At 42.2% G+C, this 25022-nt stretch overlaps 2 protein-coding genes across 2 annotated transcripts in view; both read right to left on the reverse strand.

Annotated features, from left to right (window-relative positions):
• CCZ1 (CCZ1 homolog, vacuolar protein trafficking and biogenesis associated) overlaps positions 1–1571 on the reverse strand; it is a 29181-nt gene extending 27610 nt beyond the window's left edge. The window contains exon 1 of the mRNA XM_070761221.1: positions 1197–1571. Within this exon, the coding sequence (XP_070617322.1) occupies positions 1197–1304 (108 nt within the window). The 5' untranslated portion in view covers positions 1305–1571. The remainder of the gene's footprint in view (positions 1–1196) is intronic.
• A 4170-nt stretch (positions 1572–5741) lies between these two features.
• LOC139172676 (parvalbumin, thymic CPV3-like) lies at positions 5742–11777 on the reverse strand. The gene is made up of 4 exons (XM_070761911.1): positions 11717–11777; positions 9219–9351; positions 7815–7924; positions 5742–5767 (listed from the first exon to the last, which is right to left on the reverse strand). Exons 1-4 carry the CDS (start codon positions 11775–11777, stop codon positions 5742–5744), a joined length of 330 nt encoding a protein of 109 aa, XP_070618012.1.
• Between the last annotated feature and the right edge of the window lie 13245 nt (positions 11778–25022).

A 25022-nucleotide genomic window follows, 5' to 3' on the forward strand; every position in this document is an offset into this window, starting at 1 on the left:
GCATATTCTATTCTTTTCTATTGTATATTCTATTCTGTTGTATATTCTATTCTATTCTATATTCTATTGCAGTGTTTCCCAACCTTGGCAACTTGAAGATATCTGGACTTCAACTCCCAGAATTCCCCAGCCAGCATCTTCAAGTTGCCAAGGTTGGGAAACACTGTTCTATTGTATATTCTATTCTATTCTATTCTATTCTATATGCACTGGCTGCCGATTGGTTTCCAGTCACAATTCAAAGTGTTGGTAATGACCTTTAAAGCCCTTCATGGCATTGGACCAGAATACCTCTGGAACCGCCTTCTACCGCACGAATCCCAGCGGCCGATAAGGTCCCACAGAGTTGGCCTTCTCCGGGTCCCGTTGACCAAACAATGTCGTTTGGCGGGCCCCAGGGGAAGAGCCTTCTCTGTGGCAGCCCCGGCCCTCTGGAATCAACTCCCCCTGGAGATTAGAACTGCTCCCACCCTCCTTGTCTTTCGCAAGTTACTCAAGACCCACCTATATTGCCAGGCATGGGGGAACTAAGACATCTCCCCCAGGCTTTTTTATATTTCATGTTTGGTATGTATGTGCTGTATGGTTTTTAACAGTTGGGGTTTTTTAATATAATTTTTATTATTAGATTTGTTCCATTGTTATACTGTTTTTATTACTGTTGTGAGCCGCCCCGAGTCTTCGGAGAGGGGCGGCATACAAATCTAATAAATTATTATTACTATTACTATTACTATTACTATTATAATATTATATTCTACTCTAAAGTGGCCAAGGTTGGACCGCCCCTGTCCTCTTGCCATCCCGGCCCAGTGGCTGTCCAGTCTCTTCTTAAGAGCCTCCAAAGTGATGGAGCACCCACAAGTTCCTTTAGCTATTGCAACTGTACAAATAGTCCCATACAACAACAACAACCCGCCCGCTTCTATGTCTCTCCAGTCAGTTTACACAAAACACATACAAAGAAAAACACAATATCCCCTCACACCCGCAATTGTGCATCCCCCCCAGGACCCACCCACCCAAAGCCGTGCAGGCCCTCCCTCCCTCCTGCCGGCTGGGCCTCCCCGTCTGTTCCCTCAGTTTGGCAGTCAGAGCCACCCCCGAGGAAGGCCCTGCCGGGTCCTCCGCCTCCCCCGCCCGGCCGCCCTCGGTGGGTGTCCCGGCTCTCGTTTCTCCGTGTCGCGCTCGCCCACCTCGCCCTCTCGCGAGCCCAGCCGCGGGTTGTACACGAAGAAGCCGAGCAGGGACGGCGCCAGCAACTTCTCCGACCCGGCTCCCGACTCTGCCGCCGCGGCTGCCATCCTGCCGGGGAGGCGGAGCACGGCGGTCTCGGGCAGCCGCGGGGCGGCCGCCTTCGCTTCTTTCCAAGGCCGCCTCTCCGGGCCGCGGCCTAGCCGCCGTCTGGAACCCCGGCCTCGCGTGGCCCACCCGGCCGCTGCGCGCGCGCGCCCCCACGGGTCGAAAGGGGGGCGTCTGAGGCAGGCAGGCCGAGCCCGGAGCGAGCGAGGGGAAGCGGGAGAATGCGGTCGCCGCGGGATTGCTCCGGAAGGGAAGGGAAGGCCTGCGACGCCCAGTTCTGCCCTGCCTTTGCCATTAATAAATTCTATTAAAAGTTTTAAAGTGGACATAAAAACCTAAGAGGAAGAAGCGAGAGCGGTCGGGAGAGAAAGAAGGAGAAGAAAGAAAGAAAGACAGAGAAAGGGAGGAGGGAAAGCAGGCGAAAGAAAAAAAGAAGGAAGGGAAGAAAGATAGATAAAAGGAGGAAGGAAAGAAGGAGAAAGAAGAAAGAAAAAATGGAAGGAAAGAAAGGAGAAGAAAGAGCAAGACAGAAAGGGAGGAAGGAAAGAAGGAGAAATAAGAAATTAAAGAAAGAGATAGAGAAAGGGAGGAAGAAGGAAAGAAGGCGAAAGAAAAGAGAAGGAAGGAAGAAAGGAGAAGAAAGAAAGACAGAGAAAGGGAGGAAGGAAAGAAGGAGAAAAAAGAAAGAAAGATAGAGAAAGGGAGGAAGGAAAGAAGGAGAAAGAAAGGAACGGAAGGAAAGAAAGAAAGGAGAAGAAAAAGCAAGACAGAGATAAAGGGAGGAAGGAAAGAAGGAGAAATAAGAAAAGAAAGAAAGAGATAGAGAAAGGGAGGAAGAAAAGAAGAAAGAAAAAAGGAACAGAAGGAAAGAAAGAAAGGAGAAGAAAAAGCAAGACAGAGATAAAGGGAGGAAGGAAAGAAAGAAGCATTGAAAGAAAGAAAAAAAGAAAGAAGCCTTGAGAGAAGGAAGAGAATTTCCAAATATCCTTTGGAGCAAATATTTATTTATTTATTTTATTCAATTTTTATGCCGCCCTTCTCCTTAGACTCAGGACGGCTTACAACATGTTAGCAATGCAGAATTTATGGAATTGTTTAAAAAGCTCATTTTTTACCTTTACCATTTATATTTATGTATATGTGTGTGGGTGTGGGTGTATTTATACATTCATACATACATACATACTTAGATTTCATGGGTATAGGTATTAGCATATTTGGGTCTTTTCCTGGGTAAGATTGATAGAATCTTGACGACATTTCGATGAATATTTCTTTGTTTGTTTGTTTATTTGTTTGTTTGTTTATTTTATTGGATTTGTATGCCGCCCCTCTCCGTGGACTCGGGGCGGCTAACAACAGTAATAAAAACAGCATATAACAATCCAATATATATATGTATATATACTGCTCAAAAAAATAAAGGGAGTACAGTACTCAAATAACACATCCTAGATCTGAATGAATGAAATATTCTCATTGAATATTTCATTTGCACAACTATTCCATTTGCACAACAGCAGGTGAAATTGATTGTCAATCAGTGTTGCTTCCTAAGTGGACAGTTTAATTTCATAGGAGTTTGATTTACTTGGAGTTATATTGTGTTGTTCAAGAGTTCCCTTTAATTTTTTGAGCAGTATATATTCATCAGTCACGACTCATCAGTGGTTTTTTTTCTTTTTCATTCAGAAAGTTTATTATTATTATTATTATTATTATTAATTAGATTTGTATGCCGCCCCTCTCCGTAGAGTTATAAGGGGTTTCCTGCCAAAAATAAATGTAAACATTATTTCCTATAATCAAGGCAGTTAATTTAATTGTCTTTGCAATAATAGGGGTTAATGATGTGTTATAAACTATGGCTTCTGCCTTTTAGGGTCAGTCATCAGCTAGCAGAGATCCAATAGAGAAAAGCATTGCTCCATTTCCTTACAATCTTTGTTGTCAGTTGTAGTCTGTATTGTGATTGGGACTTCCATACAGTTTCAATAAAATATAGTTTGAAAAAAGAACCGAGTCGAGGAAAGTGGAATTCAAACACGTTTATTTCTGTGCAAAAGCGAATTGTAGCTGCTTACAATTTTGAATGCGAAAGGTAAGATTTATATCAGATTATTCAATTTCGAATGCGAAAGATTTATCAGATTTTTATACTGTGCGTAAGTAGACAAGGTTACAATTTCATTCATTGGTTATTTACCACTTCCCAAATTTACTTACTATGCCTAAGCTCACATCTACAGCAATCCTCAAAGTAATGACCATATATGAGCTCAAAATGCCTGTGGCTAAACAAGGCACTTGTTCAATTAGTTCTGACCCATTTTGCGATCACTCTTGCCACGGTTGTTAAGTGAATCACAGCAGTTGTTGAGTTAGTAATACAGTTCAGTCAATCTGGCTTCCGCATTGACTTTGCTTGTCAGAAGATTGCAAAAGAGGGTCACATGACCCCAGGACACTTTAATGGGCCAGATTATTCGTTGGACCGCCTTCTGCTCTATGAATCCCAGTGACCGGTTAGGTCCCAAAGAGTTGGCCTTCTCCAGGTCCCGTCAACCAGACAATGTCGCTTGGCGGGGCCTAGGGGAAGAGCCTTCTCTGTGGGGGCCCCAGCCCTCTGGAATTAACTACCCCTGGAGATTCGCATTGCCCCCACCCTCCTTGTCTTCTGCAAGGGTCTCAAGACTCACGTCACCAGGCTTGGGGCAATTAAATCTAGAACCCCCCTTTGGCCAATCATTGTGATGTATGACTGTGATTTGAATTTGTTGTTTGATATTTAATATACAGTACAGTATTGGGTTTTTTAGCTTACATAGTATTCGTTTGTTTGGTTGTTTGGTTGTTTGGTTGGTTTTTATGCCGCCCTTCTACTTAGACTCAGGACAGCTTACAACATGTTAGCAAAAGCACTTTTTAACAGAGCCAGCCTATTGCCCCCACAATCCAGGTCCTCATTTTTCCTACCTCGAAAGGATGGAAGGCTGAGTCAACCTTGAGCCGGCGATGAGATTTGAACCGCTGACCTACAGATCTACAGTCAGCTTTAGTGGCCTGCAGTACAGCACTCTACCTGCTGCGCCACCTCTGTATTCACTGTTTTATATTGTATGCTGTGAGCCGCCCTGAGTCTTTGGAGAGGGGCAGCATACAAATATAATAAATAATAATAATAACTGTCATAAATATGAGCCAATTCCCAATTTTGATCACATGAGAGGGATGAGGCAACAGTTGTAAGTGTGAAAAACAGCCATAAGTCACTTTTTTCAGCGCCATTGTAAATTTAAACGGTCACCAAATGAATTGTTGTAAGTCAAGGACTATATATCCAAAAATCTTCATTTGGGTCTAGAGGCCACAGCAGAGATGCTGGCAGGCCACTTGGGGTGAACGACGGGCTTAGTTTTTATTTTTCCCCACCTCCCCTTGTGTATAATATCTGAAATGGCAAAAGGTTTTTTTAGGGTTAAATAAGGTTCAGGAGGGAATTGTTTTTAATAGGAAAGTGAACACAAGAACAAGGGGACACAATCTGAGGTTAGTTGGGGGGAAGATCAGAAACAATGTGAGAAAATATTTCACAGAAAGAGTAGTAGACCCTTGGAACAAACTTCCAGCAGACGTGGTTGGTAAATCCACAGTAACTGAATTTAAACATGCCTGGGATAAACATATATCCATTGTAAGATGAAATACAGGAAATAGTATAAGGGCAGACTAGATGGACCATGAGGTTTTTTTCTGCCGTCAGTCTTCTATGTTTCTATGTTTCATCCTGACTTAGAATGACAGATGCCGCTATTCAAAGAGGAACATCTGGCTGTCGTACCAAAGAGACAACGACTCTGAAATTATCTTTCATTTGGTAGCTTGAGAGAATTAACCTTTGGAAATTGGACAGGTAGTCCTCAAGATGGGACATGTTCACAGTTACAGCAGAGGTCCCCAAATGACATTATGACCCTGTTTCAATGTTAACAACGGCTGCAATGCCTCTGTGGTCATCCTTATGACCTGTCAAAGGGATGTTGCACAGCCCCTGCCTCTTCATCCCACGAAATGGGAAGGGGGGCACAGAATGGGGGCACAGAATGTTTTTTGGGGGGTTGGTGGAGGCCTTGGGAGGTCTACACTAGGCCTCCAAGGGCTTCCCCAACCCTGAAGCATCCCATGCTTCTCTTAATGATCCATGTGTTTGTTTAATGATTCATTGAGGAGAACAGGGACATGGGGTCCGCTTCAACTAACAACAGTCACACAACCGTAATAGGCAGGCTCCATTATGGCAGTATCTTGAGGACTAGCTGCAGTAGCACACTACCGAATAGGAGGCAAAGCATAACAAAGGATCCTTGGATTTGAAAGTTTCAAGAGAACGCTTTTGGGGCAGCAGAAGTTCTTCCATCACGCGAGCCACCTCTGGTCCTTTAGGACTGTACCATCTCCCGGAATTCTGCAACAATAGGAAATAGGAAAGTGAACACAAGAACAAGGGGACACAATCTGAAGTTAGTTGGGGGAAAGATCAAAAGCAACATGAGAAAATATTATTTTACTGAAAGAGTAGTAGATCCTTGGAACAAACTTCCAGCAGACGTGGTTGGTAAATCCACAGGAACTGAATTTAAACATGCCTGGGATAAACATATATCCATCCTAAGATAAAATACAGGAAATAGTATAAGGGCAGACTAGATGGACCATGAGGTCTTTTTCTGCCGTCAGACTTCTATGTTTCTATGTAACAAAAGGAGAAGCAGTTGGAAGATCCTGAGTGGACTTCTCTACCATTCTTCAGTTAGAAGTGTTGGAGTTGAAGTACACACACACACACACACAAACACACATGTAGGTTTCAGCATACAGTGATACCTTGTCTTACAGACTTAATTGGTTCTGGGATGAGGTTCTTAAGGTGAAAAGTTTGTAAAACGAAACAGTGTTTCCCATAGGAATCAATAGAAAAGCGATTAATGTGTGCAAGCCCAAAATTCACCCCTTTTGCCAGTCGAACCGCCTGTTTTTGCACTGCTGGGATTTCCCTGAGGCTCCCCTCCATGGGAATCCCCACCTCCGGATGTGTGTGTTTTTGCGATGCTGCAGGGGAATCCCAGCATCGCAAAAACGAGCGCTTGGCTGGCAACGGAAGTCTAGAGGTGGGGTTTCCCAGCGAGGGGAGCCTCAGTGAAATCGCAGCATCGCAAAAACACCAAAGTCCATAAAACCCCAACTCTGGACCTCTGTGTTTTTGCGATGCTGCGATTTCACTGAGGCTCCCCTCGCTGGGAAACCCCACCTCTAGACTTCCGTTGCCAGCCAAGCGCTCGTTTTTGCGATGCTGGGATTCCCCTGCAGCATCGCAAAAACACACACGTCCGGAGGTGGGGTTTCCCATAGAGGGGAGCCTCAGGAAAATCCCAGCAGCGCAAAAATGGGTGCTTCGCTGGCAACTGAAGTCTGGAGGCGGGGCATCCCAGCGGCGGCGGTGGGTTTGTAAGGTGAAAATAGTTTGTAAGAAGAGGCAAAAAGTTTGTATGACGAGGCATTTGTAATATGAGGTATCACTGTATTTGGGTATTTTCCTGTGTAGGATTGATAGAATCTTGGTGATGTTTGGAAAAATCGCCAAGATTCTCTCAATCTTACATTGGAAAAGTCCCAAATACACTAAGACCTACATACCTATGCCCGTGAAAATTTAAGAAAACACACACACATATACACATAGATACATACATGTTTTCATATTATTTGGGGGAGTTTGTATTTTAATATTGGGAATAAAATAAAAAAAATGCTTAAAAAAATAAAAAAGAGAGGCCATTGTTGACTTTGCTAGACTTTTTCAATGCCCATTGTTGGAAATGGGCTACAGAGGAACTTTTTCTTCACCAAGGGCAGAATTTGAATTCTCTCCCTTTTTCTTCGCCCTGCCTCCTACATAAACCTCCTCTGTTGAAGATAACGGATAAAACTAAGGCACTTTGAAGGAACAGGAGATGACCTAAATCAGTGTTTCCCAACCTTGGCAACTTGAAGATATCTGGACTTCAACTCCCAGAATCCCCCAGCCAGCATTTGCTGGCTGGGGAATTCTGGGAGTTGAAGTCCAAATATCTTCAAGTTGCCAAGGTTGGGAAACACTGACCTAGATGACTCTAGAACAGGGATAGGCAAACCTGGCTCTTCTATGACTTTTGGACTTCAACTCCCAGAATTCCTGAGCCAATCACGCTAGATTAGGGATTCTGGGAGTTGAAGTCCACATATCATAGAAGAGCCAACTTTGCCTACCTCTGCTCAAGATCTCATTCCACAGCTTGGCTTGCTATTAGTCATGCGGTCGTCTCAAACATTTGCCCAGTTCCCATTTCGGCTAGGAGCTCCTCCATAGATGGTGCCTGGAGCAATGACCCCATTCCTCCCTCAAAAAAGACCCATCTATCAATTGTGTTTCCTTCAAGAGGGGACAGAAAAAATCCGAGTCAACCAACTCATACCGTCAGCTCCCACTTTCCCATCTCCATCGTGGTCTCCTGCCGCCATAAATTTTTCGATTTCTGTCGCTGTTAAGAAGCGAGCCCCGGGCTGAAATCTCTGGAGGAAGTATCTAGATTGAGGAGAAGAAAAGCAATTCTTATGGTGACATTAAAACAGAAACATAGAAGATTGACGGCAGAAAAAGACCTCCTGGTCCATCTAATCTGCCCTTATATTATTTCCTGCTTTTTATCTTAGGATGGATATATGTTTATCCCAGGCATGTTTAAATTCAGTTCCTGTGGATTTACCAACCACGTCTGCTGGAAGTTTTGTTCCAAGCATCTACTACTCTTTCAGTAAAATAATATTTTCTCAGTTGCTTCTGATCTTTTCCCCCAACTAACCTCAGATTGTGCCCCCTTGTTCTTGTGTTCACTTTCCTATTAAAAACACTTCCCTCCCGAACCTTATTTAACCCTTTAACATATTTAAATGTTTCGATCATGTCCCCCCTTTTCCTTCTGTCCTCCAGACTATACAGATTGAGTTCATTAAGTCTTTCCTGATAAGTTTTATGCTTAAGACCTTCCACTATTTTTGTAGCCCGTTTTTGGACCCGTTCAATTTCATCAATATTCTTGTGATATTCTTTTGAGCCGAGTTTTTAAATTTTATTTTACTTTTATTTTATTAGATTTATAAGCCACCCTTTCGTGATGGACTTGCCATAGGTTGACCATCACGGCCCTAGGTCATTTGGCATTTTGTCTTCAGAGAGGGGCGGCATACAAATGTAATAAATAATAATAATAATAATAATAATAATTATTATTATTATTATTATTATTATTATTATTATTATTATTATTATTACTATTACTATTACTATTACTATTATTATTATTATTTTATTTGGCTTTCCACTACATAGAAACATAAAAACATAGAAGTCTGACGGCAGAAAAAGACCTCATGGTCCATCTAATCTGCCCTTATACTATTTTCTGTATTTTATCTTAGGATGGATATATGTTTATCCCAGGCATGTTTAAATTCAGCTCCTGTGGATTTATCTACTACGTCTGCTGGAAGTTTGTTCCAAGGATCTACTACTCTTTCACTACATCTTTTATCAAACGTTACTATATCATGTGGGTGGAGCCAGGAGTTCAAGAAATATTGTTACACGCATAAAAAGGTTTTCAGTTCAAAGATCTTTGCCTTTTTACACCAGAAGTTTTCTCATTGTGTAGATGCAATTTTAAATGAGAAACCAGAGACCATTTCAGACAATCCTTTCAAGAAGCAAAGTCCATAGACTTGGGGTTCCTCCCGCATCAATTAAAAACAACCGGGATTGGATTTACAGCACACAGAATATATTTAAAGAAAGAGAGAAGAAAATTGCAGCCCTTCCTTACTTTAACTCCTCTTCTTCAATAAACCCACTCTGGTTGCGGTCTAAAATTTGGAAAATATCCTTGATTTGGGAGGCGCTCTTTTTGGACAGCCCAATAAGCTGGAAGAATTTTCTGTAGTTGAAACTATCTGGAGCTAGGAAGAGAAGAAGGAGAAGAAAAAGGACCATTGTGAAGTAGAACTTTGGAGAAAGGAGGATCACTTATCCCCTTCCTCCTTCTTGCACCATCCTGGTCTTATATCTAGACCGAGTAAGAGAATAACAGAGTTGGAAGGGACCTTGGAGATCTAGTCCAACCTCCTGCTCAATCCCGAGACCCTATAACACTTCCAACAAATGCCAAATAAATAACAATAGAGTTGGAAGGGACCTTGGAGGTCTTCTAGTCCAACCCCCTGCCTAGGCAGGAAACCCTACACTATTTCAGACAGGTGGTTATCCAACATCAGTGTTGGAGCATTCACAACTTCTGGAGGCAAGCTGTTCCACAGATTAATTGTTCTCATTGTCAGGAAATTTCTCCTTAGTTCTAAGTTGCTTCTCTCCTTGTTTAATTCCTACCCATTGCTTCTTGTTCTACCCTCAGATGCTTTGAAGAATAGGTTGACTCCTTCTTTGTGTCAACCCCTGAGATACTGGAAGACTGCTATCATGTCTCCCCTGGTCCTTGGCTGTCCAATCTCTTCTTTAAAAGCCTCCAGCGATGGAGCATTCATAACTTCTGGAGACAAGCAATTCTACTGATTATTTTTTCTCCCTGTCAAGAAATTCCTCCTTAGTTCTAGGTTGGTTCTCTTCTTGATTAGTTCCATGTATTGTTTCTTATCCTGCCTTCTGCTGCTTTGAAAAATAGGTTGACCCCTCTTCTTTGTGGAAGCCCCTTAGATATTGGCAGACTGCTATCCCATCACCCCTAGTCCTTCTTTCCATTAAACTGGTCATACCCAAATCCTTCCTATGTTTTAACCTCCAGACCAGCCCCCTAATCACCTTTGTTGCTGTTGTTTTGTTATATATATTCAATTAGTAAACGTGCTCAGTTTATAAAACCACCTCTATGTGCAAGACAATTCCCTCAACACTGTCAAACTTTTTACTAAGCCATCGTGGGGCTTCCTAGATTCGCCCACGTTTCTGCAACACTCCGCGGCCTTCATTAGCTGCCGATCGGTTTCCGGTCACAATTCAAAGTGTTGGTAATGACCTTTAAATCCCTGCATGGCATTGGGCCAGAATACATCCGGAACCGCCTTCTACCGCACGAATCCCAGCGGCCGATAAGGTCCCACAGAGTTGGCCTTCTCCGGGTCCCGTCGACCAAACAATGTCGTTTGGCGGGCCCTAGGGGAAGAGCCTTCTCTGTGGCGGCCCCGGCCTTCTGGAACCAACTCCCCCCAGAGATTAGAACAGCCCCCACCCTCCTTGTCTTTCGCAAATTACTTAAGACCCACCTTTGTCACCAGGCATGGGGGAGTTAAGTTATCCTTTCCCCCTAGGCTACTACAAGTTATGCATGGTATGTTTGTGTGTATGTTTGGTTTTTTATAATAAGGGTTTTTTAGTTGTTTTTATTAATTGGATTGTTCATGTTGTTTTACCACTGTTGTTAGCCGCCCCGAGTCTGCGGAGAGGGGCGGCATACAAATTCAATAAATAAATAAACAAGTCTGCACTTCTATTTCTACTAGTTTGTTCTCATCATTCCTATCACCCTTTTCCTCCCACTTAGGACTGTATGACTGTAACTTGTTGCTTGTATCCTAAGATTTTTATTAATATTGATTGCTTCTTCGTTGCTTATTTGACCCCTATGACAATCATTGTGTTGTACTATGTGATTCTCGACAAATCTATATTTTCTTTTATGTACACTGAGAGCATATGCACCAAGACAAATTCCTTGTGTGTCCAATCACACTTGGCCAATAAAGAATTCTATTCTATTCTATTCTATTCTATTCTATTCTGACAAATAGACTTTGTTTGCACAGATACACTTCTTCCAACATGCTAAAATCAATCTTGTAGACAACAACCACACACACAAAAGATAAAAAACAAAAAAACATAGACTGACAATTTTAAAAAGTCAACATTTGAAAGTCAACTTCTGGGTACAAGCCTACAGTCTTCAACTCTTATTAGGAATAAAAATGATTAGTTGCACATCCTGCTAGAACTATAATAGAAACATCTCAATTCAAGAGGTAGTGTTGGACAAACATTAATAAAGAGGCCACCCTCCTGACCCAATTTTGAAAGGATCACGACATATTTTATGTGCAAGACATCTTCTAAATTGGTGGTCTAATATTTACTTAGTTGCCAGACCCATCCTGTGTATAGATGCTGGAAATTCAACTCTATTTGTAAATTTCTGAATCAAAAACTCACAAAAACAGATTGCATCTGAGCTTTTGGTCAGATCTAGTAAAACAACTCTTAATTTATTTACCCCAATGTCATACAAATCTAATAAATGAATAAATAAAATCTTACCTTGACAATCTTGGAGTGCGGCAGCAATATCCGAAGGACTGAGTAAGTCACTTAGGCTCATATTGGATTCTGCCAAAGGAAGGTATAGCAAAGCAGTATTGTAAGGAGAGAAAAAGCAGTATTTTCACTAAGCAGCATAAGAGAAATAAGAATAAAAAGAAGAAACAACCTCTTACAAACCTCTTACAAACTGCCTTACAAGTGTCTACAGCTTGGTGTGTCAAAATTCGCCAAAAAACCCAGCATAACTCGGGTGGTATGTCACCTTGAGAAAAAACCCATAATTTTGTGCTAAAAGTGTCTGGTAACCGATTCCAGGCATTCCAAATTTCCTGTTCATAGTGGCACTCCCTCTTGATTCTCCAAGAGGCACCTTTCTAGATTCTCAAGCTTTGACCCCAAGTCAACAAACAAGCTTCGCCGAGTCTTATTTTAACTTTGCAGAATACTGTAGTCCCCAGACTCTTTTTAAAAAAAAAACTCCTGCAGGAGAGTGCGGGGCGCCCTTGCCCCAAAGACTCACTGAAACGGCGAATTCTCACATGAATTACAGGTTATTTCCAGAAGCCTGGGACAGATATCCTTGCAAAGGTTTGACAGAAAAAGCAAGCAAAGAGCAAACTTCAAAAGAAGGGAAAAGACGGGAGGGAAGGAGGATGCAAAAGGAGGAAGGGAGGGAGGGAGGAAGGAAGGAGGGAGAGAGAGAGAAAGGGGCTCTTTGGAAGGAACAGGTTTCGTTCTAATGGAAAGAATCGGCTCACCCAATGAAAGGGAACGCGAAGCGACGATATTTCTTCATCTGGAAAAATGGACACCTGACTTCCTTAATGGCCGCGTGTCACTGAAAATGGCTACGCGTGTCAGTGTTGACACGCGTGTCATAGGTTCGCCATCACTGGTCTACATAAACAGTGTAATCATTCATCAATCATTCTTGTTTTTACCTATCATATTGAAATCTTCCTTCCTTCCTTCCTTCCTTCCTTCCTTCCTTCCTTCCTTCCTTCCTTCCTTCCTTCCTTCCTTCCTTCCTCTCTCCAAGCATTAGATTAAGTACCATAGTATTTCAGCTTTGTAGTTCATCCAAGTCATAACAATTTCATCACAATTAAGAACGGAGGAACTTTTGTGATATGCTTTTTTTTTTTTTTGTATGCGTCTCCTTCACACAATTCCTTGAAGGCAGATTACAAACCCCATTTTATAAGGGCTGATCTCTACTTTCCACTTACCGTACTTTCCCCTGTATGGAGTCGCAGAAGCAGGGACAACGGAGCTCCCAAACGCAAACAATTTCTAGCAAGGTGGCACCTTTGGCAAACGTTTCCCTATCTAATTTATATAAGATTCAATGAGTGACAATAGCTACTTGGGTTACCTTTTTGAGGATAAGATGCTCCATTTGAGAATGTGCTCAGGTGTCGCGTTTAACTAATGAACTAGGTTTTGTCTTCCCCCGCCTATTTATACCCAAGGAGAATAGGACGGGGAGAACTCAATGCTACTAGAAGCAACACGTTGACATTTATGGGGAAAGAAATTATAATACTAAAACAAACTGCTAGAAAATGAGAGAAGAAGTTGCAATTTTCTATCTATCCATCCATCCATCCATCCATCCATCCATCCATCCATCCATCCATCCATGCATCTATACACTGGTCAAAAAAATAAAGGGAACACTCAAATAACACATCCTATAAATGAAATATTCCCATTGAATACTTTGTTCTGTACAAAATTGAATGTGCTGACAACAAAATGAAATTGATTGACGATCAGTGTTGCTTCCTAAGTGGACAGTTTGATTTCACAGAAGTTTGATTTACTTGGAGTTATATTGTATTGTTTAAGCGTTCCCTTTATTTTTTTGAGCAGTGTATTTCTATGCCACCTCACTCCCTGGGACCATTGACCTCGGAGGAATGATTAGTGAGGTCAGCCCATGAATGTATGGATGATTGTAACCAGTGAATATATATATTCTACGTAGCTTCTGCTCCGGCAATCACACTACTCACAAGAGCCTACAAAACTTTTGCCAGACCCATCCTAGACTACTGCTCATCTGTCCGGAACCCATACCACATCTCAGACATCAACACCCTTGAAAATGTCCAAAGATATTTCACCAGAAGAGCCCTTCACTCCTCCACTCGAAACAGAATATCCTACGAAAATAGACTAACAATCCTGGGCCTAGAAAGCCTAGAACTACGGTGCCTAAAACACGATTTGAGTATTGCCCACAAGATCATATGCTGCAACGTCCTACCGGTCAATGACTACTTCAGCTTCAATCGCAACAACACAAGAGCACGCAACAGATTCAAACTTAATACGAACCGCTCCAAACTTGACTGTAAAAATATGATTTCAACAATCGAGTTGTCGAAGCGTGGAACTCATTACCGGACTCAATTGTGTCAACCCCTAACCCCCAACATTTCTCCCTTAGACTCTCCACGATTGACCTCTCCAGGTTCCTAAGAGGTCAGTAAGGGGTGTACATAAGTGCACTGGTGTGCCTTTCGTCCCCTGTCCAATTGTCTTTCCTTTCTCTCACTTATCATATATATTCTCTTCCTTTCATATATCCTCTCCTCTAAGTTCACTTTTACCCTTATATATATTATCACATGTCTATTTTTCTTCCTATGTATTTGTGTATTGGACAAATGAATAAATAAATAAAATAAATAAATAAATAAAAAAAATTCTATCTATCCATCCATCCATCCATCCATCTATACACTGGTCAAAAAAATAAAGGGAACACTCAAATAACACATCCTAGATCTGAATGAATGAAATATTCCAATTGAATACTTTGCTCTGTACAAAATTGAATGTGCTGACAACAAAATGAAATTGATTGTCAACCAGTGTTGCTTCCTAAGTGGACAGTTTGATTTCACAGAAGTTTGATTTACTTGGAGTTATATTGTGTTGTTCAAGTGTTCCCTTTATTTTTTTGAGCAGTGTATTTCTATGCCACCCCACTCCCTGGGAGCATTGACCTCGGACAAGGCAGTTAATATATTTATAGCCGACAACTATATTCTGTATGTGTTAAATGTATTTTTAGCTGGAATTTTTAAAATTAAGGGAGACTAGGATGGTCCCATTTCGGCCTTATTAGGCCTCACCCAGTAAAGAAAGGGTGTGGCTAGCTGATGAGGCCTAATAAGGCCGAAATGGGACCATCCTAGTCTCCCTTAATTTTAAAAATTCCAGCTAAAAATACATTTAACATATATATATATATATATATATATATATATATATATATATATATATATATATATATATATAAATAAAAGTTTTATTTGTAGACATGACACACAAAGCAAAGATATTTAAAAACATTGGACATTTGTGTGGCAAACATTTCTTATTGTGCTCACAACCTATTACACAACTATTTTTCATATTTATTGTTGACCGGTCGTATACATTGATCTTATTTATATATCTAATCCTATATCTATTCTCCCTTAATCCATTTGTCACCAAGAAATATCTTTATTTTTTTTTAAAAAAAACAAAACCTTTTCACTCCTACAACTATTGTTTTGACGAAATGTACATTTATTACTTTGAAAATGTTAGAAGTTTTCAATCAGATACCAGAACAAGCAAAAATGCCGAAATCACGGGAGGAAGCTTACATCACACTGATACCCAAAGACGGGAATGGAGTGTGTGAGGAACTGGCGTTTTAAGCGAAGAGCATTTGGAGTAAAGGTCCACCATGGTGGCCATGAGCCAAATTTCAAAAGGAATACATTTATTAGGAGCAACATTCCAGCAAATACTCCGAGGGATGGATGGGAGGGAGGAAGAAAGGAGAGATTAGATTAGATTAGATTTATTGGATTTATATGCCGCCCCTCTCCACAGACTCAGGGCGGCTCACAACAATGGCAAAACAGTACATAATGACAAATCCAATACCCACCAATCCAATTACAATTTTAGGCTAAAAAATTCATAAAAACAACCCCAGAATATATAAAAACAAGCACACAATCAATCAAACACCAGAACAACATGGGCAAGGAGGAGATGTTTCAGTTCCCCCATGCCTGACGGCAGAGGTGGGTTTAAAGGAGTTTGCGAAAGGCAAGGAAGGTGGGGGCAATCCTAATCTCAAGGGGGAGCTGGTTCCAGGGGGTCGGAGCCACCACAGAGAAGGCTCTTCCCCTGGGTCCCGCCAGAGGGATGAGGGAGAGAGGAAGGAAGGAGAGAGGAGGGAGAGAGGAAGGAAGGAAGCAGAGAGGGAGTAGGGAGGAAGAAAGGGAGGAAGGAAGGAGAGAGGGAGAGAGGGAGGGAGGAAGGAGAGAGGGAGGAAGGAGAGGGAGGGAGGGAGGAAGGAGAGAGGGAGGAAGGAAGGAGAGAGGGAGGAAGGAGAGAGGGAGAGAGGGAGGAAGAAAGGAGGGAGGAAGGAAGGAGAGGGAGAGAGGAAGAAAGGAGGGAGGGAGGAAGGAAGGAGAGAGGAAGAAAGGAGGGAGGGAGGAAGGAGAGAGGGAGGAGGGAGAGATGGAGGAAGGAAGGGAGGAAAGAGAGGAAGGAAGGGAGAGAGGAAGGAAGGTGATTCCACATGGATAACACATAGAGGTCTTACCTGATTAACTTGGATTCTGGCAGTGTAAGGAACAGCTGTGGTATTTATCATGTAGGTGTCTTTTAAAACGTGCATATATGTGGTACGGGAGATATATGGCATTGTGGGTTTGATTGACATAGGCCCTTCACAAGGTCTGTGCAGAGATAATGAGGAAGGACACCTCCCAGATGGCTGTAGAGGTAATCATCCCCTCCTGGAGACGCTTATCTTATCTTAACAAGGACTCAAGATTTCCAAACTTAGAGAATGGCTTCTTCAGAACCATGTTGGTCTCAGCCATGTCTCGGGCATGTCCGGTGCTCCCATGTCCAGTGTCCTTTGCAATGCATTTTGCTGGTTTTCTTGCAGATGTTTTGTTACCCCAAGCAAGGTGTGTGGTTTTTTTTTAAGCAAAAGCATTGCTTTCATTTCTTGTTTTATGTGTTTTAGTCCCAAGAAAATGCCACCGTCCCTTTCCGAACAGTTTGGAAAAAAATGGGATCAAACATTTTTATTGATTTTTATTGATTTATTTGTTTGTCAAAGCATGTACAAGATAGCAGGTATGGTATAAACATAAACAAAAGCCAAGTAGGTATAGGTAAATCTGGACAATCTGGACTTACCTCTCCAGAAGAGAAAGATTTAGGGGTAGTGATTTCTGATAGTCTCAAAATGGGTGAACAGTGCGGTCAGGCGGTAGGGAAAGCAAGTAGAATTCTTGGCTGTAGAGCTAGAGGTATAACAAGCAGGAAGAGGGAGATTGTGATCCCACTGTATAGAGCGCTGGTGAGACCCCAATTGGAATACTGTGTTCAGTTCTGGAGACCTCACCTATAAAAAGATATGGATCAAATTGAACGGGTCCAAACACGGGCTACAAAAATGGTGGAAGGTCTTAAGCAATAAAACTTATCAAGAAAGACTTCATGAACTCAATCTGTAGAGTCTGGAGGACAGGAGGGAAAGGGGGGACACGATCGAAACATTTAAATATGTCAAAGGGTTAAATAAGGTTCAGGAGGGAAGTGTTTTTAATAGGAAAGTGAACCCAAGAACAAGGGGGAACAATCTGAGGTTAGTTGGGGGAAAGATCAGAAGCAAGAGGAAAAAATATTATTTTACTAAAAGAGTAGTAGATGCTTGGAACAAATTTGCAGCAGACGTGGTTGGTAAATCCACAGTAACTGAATTTAAACATGCCTGGGATAAACATCGATCCATCCTAAGATAAAATGCAGGAAATAGTATAAGGGCAGACTAGATGGACCAGGAGGTCTTTTTCTGCCATCAATCAATCTTCTATCCTTCCAAGATCAGAGTAGTAGATGCTTGGAACAAACTTTCAGCAGACGTGGTTCGTAAATCCACAGTCACTGAATCGAAACATGCCTGGGATAAACATCTATCCATCCTAAGATAAAATGCAGGAAATGGTATAAGGGCAGACTAGATGGACCAGGAGGTCTTTTTCTGCCATCAATCTTCTATTTTTTTATGTATTAATGTCCGATATGTGGTGCGGGTTTGCTGCCTTGAATTGTTTGTAAAAACAATAATGGCAGGAGGTAAAGAAATAAACAAAGAGAAGATTGGATGAAATATCACCCCAGAGTTCCGGAGGATGCTAATCCTACCCAAAGGGCTGGTCTCCAGAATTGTATTTCAAAACGAAGGAGATCCTTCCGCGCAGGTGGCAATCTTTAGTTACCGGTGCTTCTTTATTCATTAATGACAGCTTTCATCTCAAGCAATGCTTCCTGCCTCCCTTAATTAGAATAATGACATCACTGGGGTCAGCTTGATAATAAGAGGGCAGTTTAATCACCTTTCTCCATAAATGGACCCTGAAATAACAGAATAACGCAAGAGTTGGAAGGGACCTTGGAGGTCGTCTAGTACAGTGTTTCCCAACCTTGGCAACTTGAAGATATTTGGACTTCAACTCCCAGAATTCCCCAGCCAGCTAGTATCATGGCTGGAGATCTTATACAGGAGGGTTGCCCAGAAAGTAATGCATCACTTTTTTTTCCTTCAACAATTATTTATCGATCACAATGAAACTTAGACACAAGAAAGAATTATGCTTCTTCCACACTCCCTTACATTTTTGGCATAGGACTCTCTCATAATGCCGATGTACATTCTATTGTTATATTAGTTATTTGTTGCAATCAGTTATCAATTTTTTCCAGTATTTTTTCATCTCTGGACATGACCACCATAAGTGGAAGAAGGTGCCTTCTGTTTTATTACATTTCCAACATATTGAATTATTATTTTTGTGTATTTTAGCTAACCTCTTTGGTGGAAGGTGCCAATGGTATAGCATTTTGTATTGATTTTCTTTATATATCGTGGCTTTGGTCAATTTGATGTTTCTTTTCCAAATTTGTTCCCATTCTTCTAGATATATATTGTAGCCAAAAACTTTTGACCATGCAATCATTGTCTCCTCTGGTCTCTCGTGTTCCATCAAGCTGCATTGCTTGCTGATCAGTTTCCGGTCACAATTTAAAGTGTTGGTTATGACCTATAAAGCCCTTCATGGCATCAGACAAGACTATCTCCGGGACCACCTTCTGCCGCACGAATCCCAGCGACCAGTTAGGTCCCACAGAGTTGGTCGCGTCGACTAAACAATGTTGTTTGGCGGGGCCCAGGGGAAGAGCCTTCTCTGTGGTGGCCCCGAAGCTCTGGAACCAACTCCCCCCGGAGATCAGAATTGCCCCTACCCTCCTCGCCTTTCGTAAGCTTCTTAAAACCCACCTTTGTCGTCAGGCATGGGGGAACTGAGATATTCCCTTCCCTATAGGCCTATACAATTTATGCATGGTATGTTTGCTGGTATGTTTGGTTTTTTTTTTCAAAAAAAGGGTTTTTAAAATTATTTTAAATATTAGATTTGTTACATGTTGTTTCATTATTGTTGTTAGCCGCCCCGAGTCTATGGAGAGGGGTGGCATATAAATCTAATAAATAAATAAATATTAAATAAATAAATATTTATAAATCTTTGATATTATTTTTTCCTCTGGGCCTGTCAGTAATTTATCTATCCAAGTCTTACTAGGGTTTTAGAGTTTAGATAGTACTTTTTGACTTCTTTTTACTGTTTTGTAATTTTTTAATTGTTGTAAGGCACTCTGACTCATTCGGGATTGGGCGGCATAGAAATCAAATCAAATAAATAAATAATTTTTCAAAAGATGGAACCGTCAATTCAATTCAATTCAATTTATTAGATTTGTATGCCGCCCCTCTCTGAAGACTCGGGGCGGCTCACAACAATAAAAACAGTATAACAATGGAACAAATCTAATAATAAAATTACATTAAAAAAGCCCAACCATTTAAAAACCATACAACACATACATACCAAACATAAAATATAAGAAAGCCTGGGGGAGATGTCTTAATTCCCCCATGCCTGGCGATATAGGTGGATCTTGAGTAACTTGCAAAAGACAGGGTGGGGGCCGTTCTAATCTCCGGGGGGAGTTGGTTCCAGAGGGCCGGTGCCGCCACAGAGAAGGCTCTTCCCCTGGGGCCCGCCAAACGACATTGTTTGGTCGACGGGACCCGGAGAAGGCCAACTCTGTGGGACCTTATCGGCCGCTGGGATTCGTGCGGTAGAAGGCGGTTCCGGAGGTATTCTGGTCCAATGCCATGAAGGGCTTTAAAGGTCATTACCAACACTTTGAATTGTGACCGGAAACTGATCGGCAGCCAGTGCAGGCCACGGAGTGTTGTAGAAACGTGGGCGAATCTAGGAAGCCCCACGATAGCTCTCGCGGCCACATTCTACACGATCTGAAGTTTCTGAACACTTTTCAAAGGTAGCCCCATGTAGAGAGCCTTGCTGTAATCGAAGCTCGAGGTGATGAGGGCATGAGCGACTGTGAGCAATGACTCCCTGTCTAGATAGGGCCGCAACTGGTGCACCAGGCGAACCTGGGCAAACGCCCCCCTCGCCACAGCCGAAAGATGATGTTCCAATGTCAGCTGTGGATCGAGGAGGACGCCCAAGTTGCGAACCCTCTCTGAGGGGGTCAATAATTCCCCCCCCCAGGGTAATGGACGGACAGATGGAATTGTCCTCGGGAGGCAAGACCCACAGCCACTCCGTCTTGTCTGGGTTGAGTTTGAGTTTGTTGACACCCATCCAGACCCCAACAACCTCCAGGCACTGGAACATCACTTCCACTGCTTCGTTTCTTTGTTTTTTTTAATTAAATATTTTTATTGATTTTGTAAATATGGTTACATAAAACAAACATAAAACAGTGCACAGTGCGTGTGCCCATCACCCGACCGACAATATCCATCACCCCCACCACCAATTGCGGGGGGGTTTTCAAATATTTACTAGTTAATATATATATATTTCCTTGGCTCTATTTTGCATTTGTTATTATTAAAAGAGTGATTGGAGTTTATTTTTCACATTTGCGTCACAGATTCTACTCAGCATATAACCTTTCACCTTATTCCACCGTGCCATCAGCTTCTCCAGTTTATTTTCATCAAAGTTGTTTAATCTTATTTCCATGATTTCAAAATGAATGTGATCCACCATGTGCCAGTACCAGTTCTGTAGTGTCCATTTTATAGACTCTTTCCAACCCAATACCACTACCGCTTGAGCGCTTTCCAATGCTGCAGTTTTTATTTCTTTAAAATCTCTTAGTTCTCTTTGTTTAATTAATATCGCTATTTCTTTTGTAATTATCCAATTAATATTTAACATTTTATTTATTTCGTTCTGCACTTCCTTCCAAAATTTCTGTATTTCTACACACTCCCAGAACATATGCATGAAAATTCCTTCCTTTTGGCAACCATGCCAACAATTACCTTTCCCTTTCCCCTGGAAGTGTGCAAGTTGTGCTGGTGTATAGTACCATTTATGTAAGATTTTTATTCTCATCTCTTTAACTCTTGTGTTCTTAATCTTATGTATATTTTCTACTATTTCTTTCATTTCACTTTCATATATTTGTAAATCATTTTATTTATTTTATTTATTTATTATTTAGATTTGTATGCCGCCCCTCTCCGCGAACTCGGGGCGGCTCACAACAAAAAATATAAACAATCGTACAAATCCAAATAAATTCAATAAATTTAAGTATTTAAAATAGTTTTAAAAAGAACCCCACTATATTAACAAGCACACACACAAACATACCATACATAAATTGTACGTGGCCGGGGGAGGTGTTTCAGTTCCCCCATGCCTGACGACAAAGGTGGGTTTTAAGAGCTTTACGGAAGGCAGGGAGAGTAGGGGCAGTTCTAATCTCCGGGGGGAGTTGGTTCCAGAGGGCCGGGGCCGCCACAGAGAAGGCTCTTCCCCTGGGGCCCGCCAACCGACATTGTTTAGTTGACGGGACCCGGAGAAGGCCCACTCTGTGGGACCTAATCGGTCGCTGGGATTCGTGCGGCAGAAGGTGGTCTCGGAGATATTCTGGTCCGATGCCATGAAGTGCTTTATAGGTCATAACCAACACTTTGAATTGTGACCGGAAATTGATTGGCAGCCAATGCAGACTGCGGAGTGATGGTGAAACATGGACATACCTAGGGAAGCCCATGATTTCTCTCGCAGCTGCATTCTGCACGATCTGAAGTTTCCGAACACTTTTCAAAGGTAGCCCCATGTAGAGAGCATTACAGTAGTCGAATCTCGAGGTGATGATTTTGCCAGCATCTTGTCAAGCCTTTTATTACTTCCTCTTCTGCTTGCGATAACATTCTATATATATTACTAGCTTGTGCTTTTGTATCATTGATCTTTTCTTTTAGTATTTTCTCTAAGCACTTCCACTGCTTCGTTGACTGCACGAAGGTATGTGACCTCCTGCCTTCTTTGTAGGAAAATGTCCAAATTGGAGCCTTTTTTGGGGGGCAGTAACATTATCGTTCCGGCCACTTCGGGAGATTTTCTGCTCAAGCAATTGGAAACCAAATGGCTCTCGCTGCCGTTTGATATTCTCCACCTGAGGATTGTCATCTAGAATCACCATGGCGACTCCGTAACCGTATCTGATCCGGTGATGTAATCAGGGAGAGCCATCCTTAAATGGTTTGAATTATTTAGGTCTTCCTCCTCTCGCTCAACACTGAGATGGCCTTAAAGATTAAAGGAGGATTAACCATCTAGAAAACAGCTCTTAAGAATGGCTGGAAAAAGAAAACCACAAGAATTCAGCGATGCCCAATTGATTGACACAGCGCTGACCATAATTATCACTGCACACAGTGATCCCGTTGAAAAGAAATCTTGCTTAGAACAGCAGGACAGGCAAAAATAGTACGCGGTTATGGGATATGTCTTTAATTCTTGGCCCCACTAGAGACTCAGAGGAGAGGACAGTTTTAAAGAAAAGAGTACATCAATGGTTCCCAACATTTGACCCACGCCCCACAGGCAGGCAATTTGATTTTTAGAGGGCGGCAATTGGACCCTTCTTTAAACCAACTTTTAGGCTTCCTCCGCGCGAGTACCGTGTTTTCCCTAAAATAAGAACCTGTCTTATATTTTTGGAACCCTGAAATAAATGCTTGGCCTTATTGCCATGTGCTCAAAAGTCCGATTGGGCTTATTATCAGGGGAGGTCTTATTTTTGGGGAAACACGATAGATAAATAGATGGTAGGTAGACAGACAGACAGACAGACAGACAGACAGACAGACACTGTGTGTTTCCCCGAAAATAACACCCTGTCTTATATTTTTTGGAACCCTGAAATAAGCGCTTGGCTTTATTGCCATGCGCTCAAAAGTCCGATTGGGCTTATTATCAAGGGAGGTCTTATTTTGCTTCTGATCTTTCCCTTAACTAACCTCAGATTGTGCCCCCTTGTTCTTGTGTTCACTATCCTATTAAAAACACTTCCTGAACCTTATTTAACCCTTTAACATATTTAAATGTTTCGATCATGTCCACCTTTCCCTTCTGTCCTCCAGACTATACAGATTGAGTTCATGAAGTCTTTCCTGATAAGTTTGATGCTTAAGACCTTCCACCATATTTGTAGCCCATCTTTGGACCCGTTCAATGTGGTCAATCTCTTTTTGTAGGTGAGGTCTCCAGAACTGGACACAGTATTCCAAATGGGGTCTCACCAGTTCTCTATACAGCGGGATCACAATCTCCCCCCTTCCTACTTATTATAATTACTTGTAACCAATCACAAGTAATCATTTCGCCACTCTAGGTTGTTTGGTTTTCCATTTTTTTTAAGGAGAAGGGAACAGAAGTAAAATAGATGTGGAAAGCTTCCACATTTATTTTGCTTTTTAAAAAAATGTCATCACCTGGCACAGGGATGGGATTTGATTTCTTTTTTTTTTTCTTTTTGGTCCTATCTGGATTTTGTACATTATTTTGCGTGACCTCCAGAGAATCAGAATTTAAAGGGGGAGTGTGAATTATGTACTTTTCCTTGCCATCAATCAGTCCGTCAGCCCAGTGCCTGTTGATACGAACGGCTGTGCTTTAAATCCAGATGTTTTGAGTTTCCGGTTCTTCGTGATTTACGATGGACCAGAGTTACAGACCTCCAAAGCACCCAGCAATTATATGTTTAAATCTCTGAATGAATTTTGAAACCGGCCCCTCCCTCCCTCCCTCTCTCATTATGACATGTTCATTCATAATTTGAACCAACCTTTCGCAATCTGGGAAACCAAACCTTTCCCAGACTCAAACTCAACCCGGATAAGACGGAGTGGCTGTGGGTTTTGCCTCCCAAGGACAATTCCATCTGTCCATCCATAACCCTGGGGGGGGGGATTACTAAACCCCTCAGAGAGGGTCTGCAATTTGGGCGTCCTCCTGGACCCACAGCTCACATTAGAGAAACATCTTTCAGTTGTGGCGAGGGGGGCGTTTGCCCAGGTTCACCTGGTGCACCAGTTGCGGCCCTATCTGGACCGGGAGTCAGTGCTCACAGTCACTCATGCCCTCATCACCTCGAGGCTCGACTACTGTAACGCTCTCTACATGGGGCTACCTTTGAAAAGTGTTAGGAAACTCCAGATCGTGCAGAATGCAGCTGCGAGAGCAATCATGGGCTTCCCCAGTTATGCCCATGTCACACGAACACTCCGCAGTCTGCATTGGTTGCTGATCAGTTTCCGGTCACAATTCAAAGTGTTGGTTATGACCTATAAAGCCCTTCATGGCATCGGACCAGATTATCTCCGTGACTGCCTTCTGCCGCACGAATCCCAGCGACCGATTAGGTCCCACAGAGTAGGCCTTCTCCGGGTCCCGTCAACTAAACAATGTCGTTTGGCGGGGCCCAGGGGAAGGGCCTTCTCTGTGGCAGCCCCAGCCCTCTGGAACCAACTCCCTTCAGAGATCAGAATTGCCCCCACCCTCCTCGCCTTTCGTAAACTCCTTAAAACCCACCTCTGCCGTCAGGCATGGGGGAACTGAGATATTCTTTCCCCCTGGGCCTCTACAGTTTATGCATGGTATGTCAGTATGTATGTCTGGTTTTTATAATAAGGGTTTTTAGTTGTTTTATTATTGGATTGCTACATATTGTTTTTATCACTGTTGTTAGCCGCCCCGAGTCCACAGAGAGGGTCGGCATACAAATCCAATAGATGGATAGATAGATAGATAGATAGATAGATAGATAGATAGATAGATAGATAGATAGATAAACTTTGTGCAGACTC

Source organism: Erythrolamprus reginae, chromosome 9 (genome assembly GCF_031021105.1).
Source record: "Erythrolamprus reginae isolate rEryReg1 chromosome 9, rEryReg1.hap1, whole genome shotgun sequence".
NCBI lineage: Eukaryota > Metazoa > Chordata > Lepidosauria > Squamata > Dipsadidae > Erythrolamprus > Erythrolamprus reginae.